Source organism: Eimeria acervulina, genomic scaffold (assembly GCF_000499425.1).
Source record: "Eimeria acervulina Houghton genomic scaffold, Eah_scaff331, whole genome shotgun sequence".
In the NCBI taxonomy this organism is placed as follows: domain Eukaryota; phylum Apicomplexa; class Conoidasida; order Eucoccidiorida; family Eimeriidae; genus Eimeria; species Eimeria acervulina.
In genome coordinates this window covers 13,831-27,999 of record NW_013549876.1, presented here as the reverse complement: position 1 = coordinate 27,999, position 14,169 = coordinate 13,831, and the positions used below count along the sequence as shown (strand labels likewise).

Here is a 14,169-nt window from a genome sequence, read left to right as displayed (position 1 = left end):
TATATATATATATATATATATATATATATATACATATATTCACACACATATACAAAAGTATATATATATATTATATATATATATATATATACGTACGGAGCTACGTAAACGTCTATGCAGTTTATGTGGGGTGAACTCAGGGCAGAGAAGCCCCTCCTTGCAAACCCCACACAATCTAAAGCTAAAACTTTCCTGCTGCTGCTGCTGCTGCTATTGCTGCTGCTGCTGCTGCTGCTCGTGATGCACGTGAGATTGACTTGTTACAGCATCCCTTCCGTGCCTCTACAAGGGGGGCCCCCCATAAACGGGGGCCCCATTGAAGGGTATAGCCCCATTGAAGGGGGGGGGCCCCTTGAATGGGGGCCCCCTACTTCTGAGGGGGCCCCCACAGCATACTGCAGCCTAGGAGAGGGCCTCCAGCGAGCTGCTAATCTTTCACTAGCCTGTCTCCTTTCTTCTTCTAGGGGCCCCTGGGGGCCCCCCAATGCCTCTCCCAGAGGTAGCACAGGCAAGGGGACAGACATCCGGCTAGGGCGAGGTTGCTGCTGCTGCTGCTGCTGCTGCTGCTCTAGCTGCTGGTCGAGCTCGAGCTGCTGCTCTACTTGCTGCTGCTGCTGCTGCTCTTGCTGCTGCCAGCAACTGCCGATAAGGTCCTTTGAATTCTGCTGTGTAGAGGCGAGGGTTTGCTTTGTAGGAGTAGTACCAGTGGGGGCCCCCCTGAGGAGACAGCCGGGCTCCTCTCTTTGTCTTATATCTTTATCCTGTGCTCTTCTTTCTGCTGCTTCTTCTTCATCATTAAGGGGACCCATGAGGAGATCAGTGTCTCCTCCAACCTGATTTACTACTACAAGAGAAGCTTGGGGGGCCCTCTCCTTTAAAGAGCAGAGGGGGGCCCCCTTCTCTGTTAGCTGCTCTCCTACAGGGGCCCCTTTGCTGCTGGGCTTTGCCTTCATCCTTGTCGTTGTCTCTGTCTCCGTCAGGGGCCCTGCTGGGTACTGAAGGGCCTCAGAAGGAGACACCTCAAGAGGAGGGGCCCCCTCAACAAGGGGGCCCTCATCTTTTAGTTGTAGGGGCCCCTTAGTCTCTACCCAGGAGGTTCGGGAGGGGCCCCCAGAGGCATCAAGTAGCTGAGGGGCCCCCTCTGCTCTGTATTGGTGCTTCTGCTGCTTCTGCTGCTGCTGCTGCTGGTGCAGTTGCTGCAGTTGCTGCTGCAGCTCGAGCTGCAGATGTGGGGGCTGCTGCTGCTCCAGGACCTCAACACCGTTGCGTAGGAGCCCAAGTGTCTCCTCAGCTACTGCTGTCCCCACTTCTTTAATAAACGTCCCTACACCTGATGCTAGGCGAGCGCCTGCAACCCTTAGAGCATTGCCTGTAAGAGTGAGGGCCTCCCTCATAACGCAGGGGCCCTCGTTGGGAGGGGTAGAGAGAAAGAGAGGCTCTGGGGGCCCCCTATACACCTGCGGAGACACCCCAGATACTGTGCATACACCCGAAGAAAAAGGAAGAGAGGAGACACCTGCAGGGCTTAACACCAAAGGAGAACTAACATTAGGATACACAATATCGTTAACCGCAGCTTCAGGAGGCGGCAGCACCACCACCAGCTCCTGCTGTTGCTGCTGCAGATGCTGTTGCTGCAGATGCTGTTGCTGCAGATGCTGCTGCTGCAGATGCTGCTGCTGCAGAAGCTGCTGCTGCTGCTGTTGAGCCTCCTCCGCACTCAAGTAGTATGCAGGTTGCTGCACCACCTCTGGGAGGACTTGATGAACCACATAGGGCTGCTGCTGCTGCTGCTGCTGCTGCTGCTGCTGCTGCAGCACGTGTGGCTCTTGCTGCACCAGATAAGGCCCGTGGGAAGGGTGCTGCTGCTGCAGCACGAAGTGTTGCTGCTGCAGGGGATAAGACTGCGGCAGCAACTGCTGCTCGGGGAGACAGTGCTGCTGCTGCTGCTGCTGCTGCTGGAGTAGAGAAGCAGGGAGGAAGCCTCCCTCTTCATTTAAGTTTAAAGGGGCAATGAGTAGGGGCCTATGGATTGTTACAGGCTCTGCTGCTGCTGCTTTAGTTGTTGTTGCTGCTGCTGCTGCTGTTGCTGCCGCTGCTGCTGCTGCTGCTGCTGCTGCTGCTGATGGCTTCCGGGCTGATCGGGGTGTCTGCGGAGACACCCCCCTGCTTACAGAGCGGCCGCCCTGACTCTTATGCCCCCCAAATATGCGAGAGGCCCCACCTAGAAAGAGTTTCTTCTTGCGAACAGCAGATGTGCTCCTTAACCTGGGAGTACTTGCTGCTGCTGCTGTTGCTGCTGTTGCTGCTGTTGCTGCTGGTGCTGTTGGTGCTTGTGCTGTTGCTGCTGCTGTTGCTGTTGCTGCTGCTGCTGCTGCAGGTTTAGATTTCTTTGTATTTTTCTTGAAGGGGCCCTCCGAATCCCCGCAGCAAAGGAAGGGGCCCACAGGCATTACATCATGCTGCGGAAGGGGGGCCCCCATGAGGGTCCCTCTAGGGGTTGAGTAGCCCCTGTCTCCTACAGATAAAGGGGCAGCAACCCACGCCTCCACAGAAGCCCTCCTACGGGGGGCCCCCTGAGGGGCCCCCTGGGGGGCCTCCTGGAAGGCCACTTGGAAGGCCACCTGGGGGGCCCCGTGAAAGGTCCCCTTGGGGGCCCCCTGGAAGACCACTTGGGGGGCCCCTTGGGGGGCCCCCTGGAAGACCACCCGGGGGGCCCCCTGGGGGGCCCCCTGAGGGGCCTTCAAGGGGGGGCCCTGAGCTCTGGTTGCTGCGCAAGTGTAATGGGGATCGCTGCAGCTAACAGCAGCAATCTGAGGAGGCCCCCCTGGAAGCAGCAGAGACCCGCGGGGAGAGCCAAGGGGTGGCTCAAAGTGCACCATATGCTGTTGCTGCTGCTGCTGCTGCTGCTGCTGTTGCTGCTGCTGCAGCAGGAGATGGGGTACCTCTGAAGGAGCAGCAACATGAGAATGAGGGGCCGTGAGGGTTCTGTAAGATGTTGAGGCTTTGCTGTACGTTGTAGTAGTATGGCGTGTGGTGTACGTACACCCCGCGGCATAATTTCTTATAACGACTGGCTGCTGCTGCAGCACAGCAGCAGCACTCTCCTGCTGCTGCTGCAGCAGCAGACTGTTGCTGCTGTGGATTGAAGCCGACGCTGTGGGGCTTTCTAACACCAGGCTGCTCTGTGTAATGGTAGGGGGCCCCCCGGGGGCCCCCCAAGAGTGAAGGCCTTCTAGAGGCCCCCCTATAGTTGAGGAGACCCCCTCTCTGTCTCTGCGAGGAGACAAAGAAGAAGTTGTAGTAAAGTGTGGGGCCTCTAGTGTCTGCACTTGAGAGCTGTACACTCCTAATGAGTCTGGGGGCCCCCCTAGAAGGGCCCCTCCTCCTGCTGTGTTGAGGGAGACACCGGAAGCTGACGCCCAGCGAAAACTATCTCCATCAACAGACTCAAAGTGTCTCCTTTCTGCAGCAAAGTGTCTCCCCTGTTGCTGCTGCTCTACATAAGATAAGACCTGCCGAGGCATATACGAAGAAGAAGAAGAAGGGGGCCCCAAGGGGCCCCCCCCTATCTTGCTGCAGCTCTCTCCAGCAACAACAGCACCTGAACGCATGTATGGGTCTCCCAAGCTGGAGTTCTGCTGCTGCTGTTGCTGCTGCTGTTGCCGCTGCTGTTGCTGTTGTTGCTGTTGCTGTTGCTGTTGCTGCTGCATTTCTTGTTCATGCTGCTTCTGCTGCGGCTTCTGCGGCTGCTTCTGCTGTTGCTGCTCCAGTTCTTCTTCATGCTGCTTCTTCTGCTGCTGCTCCTTTTGCTGCTGCTGCTTCTGCTGTTGCTGCTCCGTTTGTTGCTGCTGCTGTTGCTGTTGCTGCTCCATTTGCTGCTGCTGCTTCTGCTGTTGCTGCTCCTTTTGCTGCTGCTGCTTCTGCTCCTTGCTGCCAACAAGAGATACCGAAGCCTCCTCTTTGAGGCCTCCAAGAGGAGGCCCCCCGCTGTTGCTGCTGCTGCTTCTGCTGCTGCTGCCGCACTCGATGGGGCTTTGTTTGTCTGCTGCATGCAGCGGGAAGTCCGGTAGAGGAGTTTGAATAGCGGGGGCCCCAGGGCCTCGTTTGGTGTCTTCTGGGGGCCCCTGGGGCCCCCGTTCAAGACCTTCTGGGGGCCCCTCTGTCTCTTTCTGTGTGCTTTCAGGCGAGGGCTTTTCTGTCTCCTTAGCTGTCTCCTCAGGGGCCCCTTCTCCTTCAATTGCTTTGGGGGGCCCCTCCCCTAACTGCTGCTCTCTTATTTCTGGGGTGTCCCTGCAGGTCTCCCGCTCAGCGGGGGCCTGCCTTTGACTGGCGTCTCTATTTGTTTTATTTTTTTCTTCATCTTGCTTCACAAGAGCAGAAGGAGACACATCTACCCCCTTATTGTCTGTCTCCTCTTGTGTAGCGTTCTTTAGGGGGGCCCCAGACGGTACGGAGGCCTTTAATGTGGGGGACGGGGGCCCCCCAGTTGCAGTGGGGGCCCCCTCCTGAGGGCCTTCTGCTGCCGAGGGGGGCTTAGTTGCCTCTATATCTTTATCTCTTGTCTCTTCTTGCTGCTGCTGTTCTGTCTCCTGCTTTGTTTGAGGCCCTTCTTGCTGCTGCTGGGCCCCCTCTAAAGAGCTACAGGAGGGGGGCCCCCCTAAAGTAACAGGGGGAGAGCAGCAGGAGCTTGAGTTGCGGGGGCCCCCCATATCCTGCAGCAAAGGAGACACCCGAGGCCTCCTCATAGGGTCTTGAGGGACTGGGGCCCTCCTTAAGAGAGCTTTATAACTGTCTCTATTTGGCGTTGAGGGTGTATGGGATAGGCCTGAAGACCCTTCACCTCTGTTCGGTGTCTCCTCCTCTCCCTCCTGTTCGTACACCCCAACAACATCTAAATGATATCCAGCTGTCTTATCAATAGGGGCCCCCAAAGGTATGTCTCTGCTAGGAGAGACAGGCGCACACAGCGCAGCATTATTGCTGCAGGGGGCCCCCTCACACTCAGAGGAGGGGGGCCCCTCCTTAGGGCCTCCTTGCAGCTTCTGTGCATCTTTAGGGGCACCAGGGGCCCCTGGGGTCCCCCCCCTTTTGGCTGATGGAGTCTCTTCAAGGGGGGGCCCCCTCAATACTCCAGAGCCTGTCTCTTGCTGCTTAACTGTAGCAGCACAAAAGAAGAGACAGCCCTTCTCAGTATCTCGCGGTGTCCTTGGGGTGGCAGCAGGGACTGGCTGGGGCCCCTTAGGGAATGCAGGCTGCATTTGCTGCTGCTCCTTGCTGCTGCTGCTGCTGCTGCTGTTGCTGCTGCTTGTGTTACCCTCTGGAGTGTCGCGCCCCTGCCGGTGCTGCTGCTGCCGCTGCTGCTGCTGCTGCTGCAGGAGATGCAGCCGCTCTGGGAGAGCGCAGCTGGGGGCCCCTGCTTGAAGAGATAGGGGGGCCCCTGGATAGGGCCTTCTTTGAGGTCTATTGAGGGGTTTGCTGTTGCTGGGTTCTGTGATAATTTCTTTATTGCAAGGCAACACCTCGCTTGTCTCTAAGCTACTAACACCTATATCTCTTCTTTCTACGCCAAACTGCGCTCTATACAGCACTCGGTGGGTCTCTAAGCCTCCATCATAACAAACTAAACCCTCTGATAATCGGGGGCCCCCCTCAACTGTCTCCTTTACGAGGGCCCCCCAGCTAGGCAGAACTACTGTCTCCTCCTGAACCTGAGAAGACTTCAGGGCCCTGATGCTGCTGCTGCTGCTAAACATACCCACATGGGGGGCCCCCAGGGGGCCCCCTAGAGGGGCCCCCACAACATCTTCTTCAGTTCCAGCAACGTCAACAGACCCAAAGCGAGCAACAGGTGCAGCAGCAGCAGCAGCAGCAGCAGAAGAAGAAGAGGGGCCCTCGTTGCTGCAATCCAACACATCGAAGCCGCTATCTGAAAAGGATAGCATACGGTGGGGCTCGGAGTCTGGTTCTGCTGAGTCGCTTGAGGTTGGGTGTACATACACCTCAGCTTCTGCTGCTGCTGCTGCTGCTGCTGTTGCTGCTGCTGCTGCTGCATCTTCCTGCGGTTCTCTGGCTACAACAACTGCAACAGCGGACGCATCGTCACCCTTCATCTCGCCATTGCTGCTGTTTCTGCTGCTGTGCCTGCTGCTGTTGCTGCTGCTGCTGCTGCTGTCGCTCAGCGGCTGCGGAGACTCCTGAAGTGTCTCTGCATCTGAGGGCTCCAAAGAAGCCGAGCTGCATGGCAGCTCCGGGGCACAGAAGGCATTGAAATCTTCTTCTGCTGTATACGTTTCTCCTGCTAGACTGCTGCTGCTGCTGTTGCAGCTGCTGCTGCTGCTGCTGCTGCTGCTGCTGGTGTCGAGTCGCGTTGCAGCTAATTCAGGTGTATGATGACCTTTTCCCGCAGGTTGTGAAGCCTCTTCATCTTCAGTTTTTTCATCGTCTGAAGATGAAGGAGCAGTAGAGGGATCTGCAGCAGTTTCTGTATGCTTGTTAGGCGGGAGCAGCAGGAGAGCAGCCGCGCTGCAGCTAGGGTTGCACTGAGAAGCCGCTGCCTCGGCGTCTTTAAGACCTTCCATGCTGTAAATGGTGTATAAAAGAGTTAAAAAATAAAGAAAAAGATGCAAAAAAAGGGGCTAAGATCTACGGGGTTTCGGGTGTATAGGCAGCTCACCAAGTGTAAGGCCAACCGCTGACTGTCGTCAGCGGCACAAGCTGTGAGGGAAAGGCGCAAAAAAAAGGATATTTAGGGTAAAATATTGAAATAATAATCTTTAGGAAGTAAAAAATAGAAACAAAACCTCAAAAAGAAGAAAAATATAAACAAATCAGTGTCTATAGACAGCTGTTAACAAGCTCGCTCTGCAGCAGCCGCAGCAGCGCTGTATTGCATCGATCTCGAGAGTCTTATGCCTACTTTTCTTCTCTTTTTCTTCGTTTTATTTATTATATTCTTTTTATTTATTTATTTATGAAATATTTGCACCTTAAACCCTCAAAAAACACAAAGAAAACCCTAAAAACATAAACTGCAGCCCTCCCACTGTACAGCTCTCCTCACGCCTATATCGATGCTGCTCACCTCATCTGAGGGTTTAGGGTTTAGGGTTTAGGGTTTAGGGTTTGGATTGAACTTGGGGCTTTAAAGTGTTTAAATTTATCTCTTTAGACAGCGATGTACAAGCAAACCAACTCAAGATTTTGCTGTACACCCTGAGGTGTATGTACACCGCATCGCTCGCTGTCTTCGTTAGCTGTCTCTTCAGCCTTTTTCTTCTTATCCTTTGTCTACACAAACAATATAAATTAATTCAGACCCATATTCATACGATAAAAGAGACAGAGGCCCCTCCCTGCTAACTTCTTTGCCCTGCCTTTGCTGCATCTGTCCTTAGTACTACTCCTTCATACAAACGTAAAACCTCAGAGATATGCTTTTATATGCATGCATGGATATCAATATTTATCTGTCTATCCATAGATATTTATACATATATATATACATATAGATTTTCGCACAGATACATATATACATCTTCATGTGCATATTTTACATGTATAAATATATATATGTATATGTAAATATATGCATATATGTATATATATATACATATATATATGCATGTATATATATATATATATATATATATAATTGCCTCCTTTCTCTGTTTGTCTCTTTTTTATCTGTCTCCTTCTGTCTGTCGTCTCTCCTCTGCGGGGCCTCCACAACCCTCTCACCGACCTTAAGGGCCCTAAACCCTAAACCCTAGGCCCGAAGCCCTAAACTCTAAACCCTAAACCCTAAGCCCTAAACTCTAAACCCTAAACCCTAAACCCTAGTCACCACTGTACCTGCTGCAGCCGCCGTCGTGCGCTGACTTTCGCTATGCAGCTCACCTGTCAAACCCTAAACCCTAAACCCTAAACCCTAATTGTGCCCCCAAAACCCCCCATATGAAACCCGAATATCTTTCCGGGGGAAGCCGGAAGAGGGCTCGAGTTAGGGTCTACGACTTAAGAAAAAACTGCATGAGGGTTTAGGGTTTAGGGTTTAGGGTTTGTCCCCTTTGTTTCTTTGTCAAGAACTTATCCATTTTAAGCTGCCCGCTTTGCTGTGAAGAGGGCGCTCTCTTCTGGCTGCTGCTGCTGCTGCTGCTGCTGCTGCTGCGCTGCCGCCGCTGTTGTCTTGCTGCAGCTGCTGCTGTTGCTGCTGCTGCTGCGTCTCTATATTGTCTGTGGGGTTGTGGCTGCTGCTCTCTTCGGTATTTAGGGGCAGCGCTTTCTCTCTTTTCTTGCGGTGTACGTACACGTGAATCTGCATCATTAGAGACATCAATTACCTCCACTACCTCAACATCTTCATCAGAGTCTCCTCCCTGCTCTCCCTGCGAGGAGACACAAATACACCCATCTCCTAAGGGGTTTAGGGGGCCCCCCGGGGCCCCAGGGGGCCCCCCAGGCGACTCTGGAGGGCCCCCAGGGGAATCAGGGGGGCCCCCAGGGGACTCGGGGGGGCCCCCAGGGAGCCCAGGGGGGCCCGCAGGGGGCCCCCCCTCCGTTCTCATGCAGTCCATGGGGGCCCCTTCTCTCATTCCCTCCACTTTGTCTTCACAGACGCAATCTTCTAAACCCGCATTTGAGGGGTCTCCTGTCTGGGGGCCCTTCTCTTCAAGTAGGGGGCCCCCAAGCTCTTCAGGGCCCCCAGGGGCCTCAGGGCCCCCGGTGCCCCCAGGGCCTTCAGGGGCCTGAGGGCCCTTGGGGCCCCCAGGGCCTTCAGGGGCCTCAGGGATCTCAGGACCCCTAGGGCCCCCAGGGGCCTCAGGGGTCTGAGGGCCCCCAGGGCCCCCAGGGGCCTCAGGGGTCTGAGGGCCCCCAGGGCCCCCAGGGGCCCCAGCGCCCCCAGGGCCCCCAGGGGCCTCAGGGCCCTTAGGGCCCCCTGAGCTGTCTTGGGGCCTTCCCCCATTATCTTCGATAGCAGGGGCCCCTGAGCGTCCCGCAATAGGAGTCTGGGGGGGGCCCCCCCCTTCAGCGGAGACCCTTTGAGGGGCCCCTGGGGGCCCCCCAGCCTTAGCTGTTTGAGGGAAGAATCCCGCAATAGATTTAATGCCTCCGCGGTGTCCCTGGGGGCCCCCAGCCCCTGGAAGGGCCTCTATGAAGTCTCCGACAGCAAGAGCTACTCTAAGACAAGGAAGCAGGGGGGCCCCCCTTGTTTGCTGCTCCTGCTGCAGACGCTTTAGCTGCTGCAGCGCCAGCAGCAGCAGCTGCTGCTCCTGTGGGGGCCCACTCATAACGCCGCTGCTGCTGTAGGGCACCTGACAGGAGCGGCTAAACCGCTGGTTTGCTGGGGGCCCCGAACAGTAATGAAGTGCTGCATCACATGCATAAACCCTAAACCCTAAACCCTAAACCCTGAAGCCTACTTGGGGCTTGGGTTTCTTTCCGCCTGTCAAACGCTCGCAGGACCGCCTCAAACGCAGACGCAACAAAGGAAAGGGTTTAGGGTTAAGGGTTTAGTGTTTAGGGTTTAGGGTTTGAATGTACTCAGAGTTTTAGGAACGCGAGAGTAACGCCTGTAGTCTTCTGCTGCTCTCTCTGCTAACTCCTTGCTAAGCGTATGCAACCACTTAAAGAGAAGGGGGCCCCCAGGGGGGGCCCCCGGGGCCTCAAGAGACTTATAAGCCAGCATAGACTTCACCCGTACATTAGTCTGCACACTGTCGCTGCCTTCGGGGCAGCCCCTGCGCCGCAAACCCTAAACCCTAAACCCTAAACCCTAGGCCGTGGGATTTGCATGAGGGTGTTACCTGTAGTGGGGACACGAAGCATGAAACCCTAAACCCTAAACCCTAAACCCTAAACGACGAAGTCAATCAATGCCTGCATCCCTGTTGGATATTTCCAAAACCCAAATCCTAAACCCTAAACCCTAAACCCTAAACCCTAAACCCTAAACCCTAAACCCTAAACCCTAAATAAACCCCAAACGGCAAACGAAACCCTAAACCCTAAACCCTAAACCCTAAACCCTAAACCCTAAACCCTAAACCCTGAACCCTAAACCCTAAACCCTAAACCCTAAACCCTAAACCCTAAAACCTAAACCCTAAACCCTAAACCCTAAACCCTAAACCCTAAACCCTAAACCCTAAACCCTAAACCGTAAACCGTAAACCGTCGGTTGTGTGCAGCATTTGGAGTAAATTACCGTATAAGATTAAATAAGAAGCGTGCTTCATGAGGCCCTAGTTTATCTGTAAGTTGTTGTAGTGAGAGTTGTTGCAGTTGAGAAACAAAAGGCAGCCCTGGGAAGCGAGACGAAATATATAAACCTCTTTTACCGCCCATACCCGGCAGCTTTCTTAGATTAAAGCCCGACAGAAATAAAGAAACATTTATAGCCGGCATTATTACTTGTCGGTTTGGCTTGAAATGAGACGAACAAACTTTGCTCAGAAACTGTATAGACACACAAACATATCTTTAACACCTATTGTTGTTCTGTTGTTATTAGGGCCTTCATTTATATTTATTATATTTATTATATTTATTATATTTATTATATTTATTATATTTATTATATTTAGTATATTTATTATATTTATTATATTTATTATATTTATTATATTTATTATTTTTATTATATTTATTGTTTTTATTATATTTATTATATTTATTGTTTTTATTATTTTTATTATTTTTATTATGTTTATCATATTTATTATTTTTATTATTTTTTATTATATTTATTATTTTTATTATTTTTTATTATATTTATTATATTTATTAATTTTATTATATTTATTATATTTATTAATTTTATTATATTTATTATATTTATTATATTTATTGTTTTTATTATTTTATTATATTTATTAATTTTATTATATTTATTATATTCAGATACACTTTACATTAAATAATGAAGTGAATGAACGCAAAATAAATAAATAAAATAAAATAAAATAAATGCATATTATTAAATCTGTGAAGCATAAACAACTAACTGCAATAAAAAGCAAAGACAAAAGGAGACAGATAAAGATATAAAAGGAGACAGATAAAGATATAAAAGGAGACAGATAAAGATATATAAGGAGACAGATAAAGATATAAAAGGAGACAGATACAGAGACAGATCGACGCAGACATCGACAAAGGGCTTCGAAAGGAGACAAAAGGAGACAGACGAAGACAAAAGGAGACAGCAAGAGGAGGAGCGGAGAGTCTGCCGCAAGCAGCGCGTGCAGCAGGTGCAGCATAAATGCATTAAGCTGTCTGTACAGCTCAGCTTTCTTTCTCTCACTTTATTGTGGGCAATTGCCCCGCTCATTGTAAATTGTAGTTTCTTTTTAACTTGACAACGAAGAAAAGAGACAAAGACAGCGCCGCAAACCAGCCAAAGGCTCTGCGCTGTCCAGTCGTCTTCCTTCAGCACTTCGCTGTATGTACAGCCTACATTAGGGGGCCCTGAAGACGAGGAGGAGAGGGGCCCCCCCCCTGCTTCATCACCCCTACCTGGGGGCCCCACAGATGGGGCCCCCGAAACAATACCCTGACGATAAGGAGAAGCAGCAAGGGGGGCCCCCCTTGCTGCTGCACCCGAAGCCGCATCACGAACAGGAGACGATGAAGTAGGGGGCCCCTCTGCGGGGGGCCCCTCAGGACCTGATGCTGCTGCTGCAGCGTGGGTACTGCGGTCTATAGAGGCTGCTCCTTGTGTCTGCTGTTGCTGCTGCTGCTGCTGCTGCTGCTGCTGCTGCTGGGGGTTGTTGGGTATGGGCGTACTATGTGGGGGCCTCCTTCTTGCTGCTGCAGCAGTCTGATGCATCACCTGCGGGTCTCTAAGCCCAAAGCGGCGCAGCAGCCTCCTCCGCAGCATCGGCAGCAGCTTCTGCTGCTCCTCAATTGAAGGCAGCACCGAGGTGTCTGCTAACACAGGAAACAAACAACCCGAAGAAGAGGGGCCCCCCCTTCTACCCCCGGGGGGCTGGGGGCCCCCGTGGGGGCCCCCATGGGGGCCCCTCACCCCCTCACGGGGGCTCCCGCTGCAGCAGCACCAAGCAGAGCCTTCAGAGGTGAACGCACAACAGGGACACTTTGAGGGCCCCTGGGTGCCCCCAGGGGGGCCCCCTCCAGGAGGAGAGGGCCCTGAAGAAGAGCCTTCAGGAGGAGGAGACGCATCAGAAGGTTGGGGGCCCCGGGGGGCCCCCTCGCCTGAGTCTAGTCCTCCTGTACCCTTCAAAAAAGAAGCTGAGGGGCCCCCTTCTACTTCATTCTTACATTGAGGAGAGACAGAAGTAATATTAACATCGCTTTGCGGGGGCCCCCCATCTGAACACAGAGGACGGCCAGACGAACTACTAGAGACAGAGGGGCCCCCTCCACAGTGCCCTTCTTCAAGGGCCCCCTCAAGGGGGCCTCCAGGTGTAACTTTAAGAGGCTGCTGAGGGGGCCCCTTAGGGGCCCCTTCGGGGGCCCCCCCTTGAACTCCTTCAGGAATGCATCTTGGGGGGCCCTCAGGGGCCCCCACTGGGGCCCCCACAGGGGCTTCCTCAGGGGCCCCCTTAGGGGCCCCCTCAGGGGCCCCCCTCTCTATATGATGCGAAGCGCTGGGGGCAACCCCCGGGGGCCCCTGAGTGGTAGGAGAAGGTACTGGGGGACCCCCCGGAGGAGAGCGGCGGGGGGCCCCCTCCCCATCCTCTGCGTCTGAGGGGGGCCCCTCATTTAAGAGAGAGAAGACAAGGGCAGCAGCGTGAGGGGTTAGATCTGCATACACTTCATCGACTGATGCCTTCTCTATTAGTTGGCAGTAGTCCAATAACAGCGACAGCACCTGAAACACAAACCCTAAACCCTAAACCCTAAACCCTAGATAGTAGCTACTATACCCCACTCCCTCCACCAAAACCCTAAACCCTAAACCCTAAACCACAAACCCTCACCTCAGCAGAAGCATCTCGGTAGCGCTGCAGCGTCACTTTGTCTGCCTTCCAGTCCGGCTGCACGGCATCCGCAGGATAAACCCTAAACCCTAAACCCTAAACCCTAAACCCTAAACCCTGAACCCTCTCTTCCTTCCTAAACCCTAAACCCCAAACCCTAACTTCCTCAAACCGCCGCTGAGCCTCCACAAGCAGCAGATCTCTTCGTAAAGAAAGTACTCGAGATGTCAGGGTGCGGACAGCGTGCGCCTCTCAACCCTAAACCCTAAACCCTAAACCCTAGACCCTAAACCCTGGTAGCTGAGGTTGGGGGCGTGAGTATACCTGCACTCTGTCTCCTTTGTCTCTCGAAGAGATAGTTTGTACATGCACAAGTTGTATTGAAGGGCAGAGGGAACGAGCTGTCTCCACGCGCTGACCCCTCTTTACCCCCATTGCCCGGGCAGGGTAATTCACGGCTATGAGGCTGTCCCACTGAAACAGCAGCAGCAGCAGCAACAGCAGCAGCAGCAACAGCAGCAACAGCAGCAAGAAGAGCAGCGGCAGCAGATGCTTGGAAACAGCAGCAGCAACAAAGGGAGAGAGGGAGGGAGAACTACTCTCCCAGCGGCCAGGTAAGAAAACGCTCTTGAATAGAGATGAAAGCAAACAAACCCTAAACGAGGGTTTAGGGTTTAGGGTTTGAAGGCTCACCTGTCTAACGGCCAGAGGCAGGTGACGGGGAATCCCAAGGCGGCGGTGCTCCACTTGGCAGTAAAAACAGTCCTGAAGGCAGCAGCAAGCGAGCCGCTACTTAGCTAGCTGTTGCTTCCTCTATTAGCTAGTTAGCTAGGTAGCTAGCTAGCTAGCTACCTAGCTAGCTGTGCGGAGGTGGGGTTAGAGCTGGAAACGTAGAGACGAAGGCTCACCAGGTCTAAGTGGCAGAAGACCGGCACGCAATTCCGAGGCGCCATTCCCCCCCATCCCTTAGGATTTAGGGTTTAGGGTTTAGGGTTTAGGGTTTAGGGTTTAGGGTTTAGGGGTTCTGGGATAGGCTCAACAACAGCCGCTATGCTGTCTGGGCAAGGGGGCCCCCCGGGGCTCTAAGAAATACACACAAAGCCTGCAAGAAACCCTATAAGCAGTTGGTGTATAGCTTTAAAAGGTTTAAGTTTCTAAAGAATTAAAATATACTTCTTCTCGCTCGCAGCAAACCCAAGAAGCACAGGGGCCCCCAACCTCCTTG

At 53.1% G+C, this 14,169-nt stretch overlaps 2 protein-coding genes across 2 annotated transcripts; both read right to left on the bottom strand.

Moving 5' to 3' along the window:
- Nucleotides 1-260: 260 nt before the first annotated feature.
- Nucleotides 261-6,581, bottom strand: EAH_00033330 (hypothetical protein, conserved; the record flags this gene model as incomplete). Its single annotated transcript, XM_013395894.1, has 1 exon — nucleotides 261-6,581. One exon carries the CDS (start codon nucleotides 6,579-6,581, stop codon nucleotides 261-263), a length of 6,321 nt encoding a protein of 2,106 aa, XP_013251348.1.
- Nucleotides 6,582-7,842: 1,261 nt separating this feature from the next.
- Nucleotides 7,843-13,379, bottom strand: EAH_00033320 (hypothetical protein, conserved; the record flags this gene model as incomplete). Its single annotated transcript, XM_013395893.1, has 8 exons — nucleotides 7,843-7,899; nucleotides 8,310-9,370; nucleotides 9,544-9,740; nucleotides 10,208-10,458; nucleotides 11,306-12,835; nucleotides 12,945-13,001; nucleotides 13,117-13,193; nucleotides 13,364-13,379. 8 exons carry the CDS (start codon nucleotides 13,377-13,379, stop codon nucleotides 7,843-7,845), a joined length of 3,246 nt encoding a protein of 1,081 aa, XP_013251347.1.
- Between the last annotated feature and the right edge of the window lie 790 nt (nucleotides 13,380-14,169).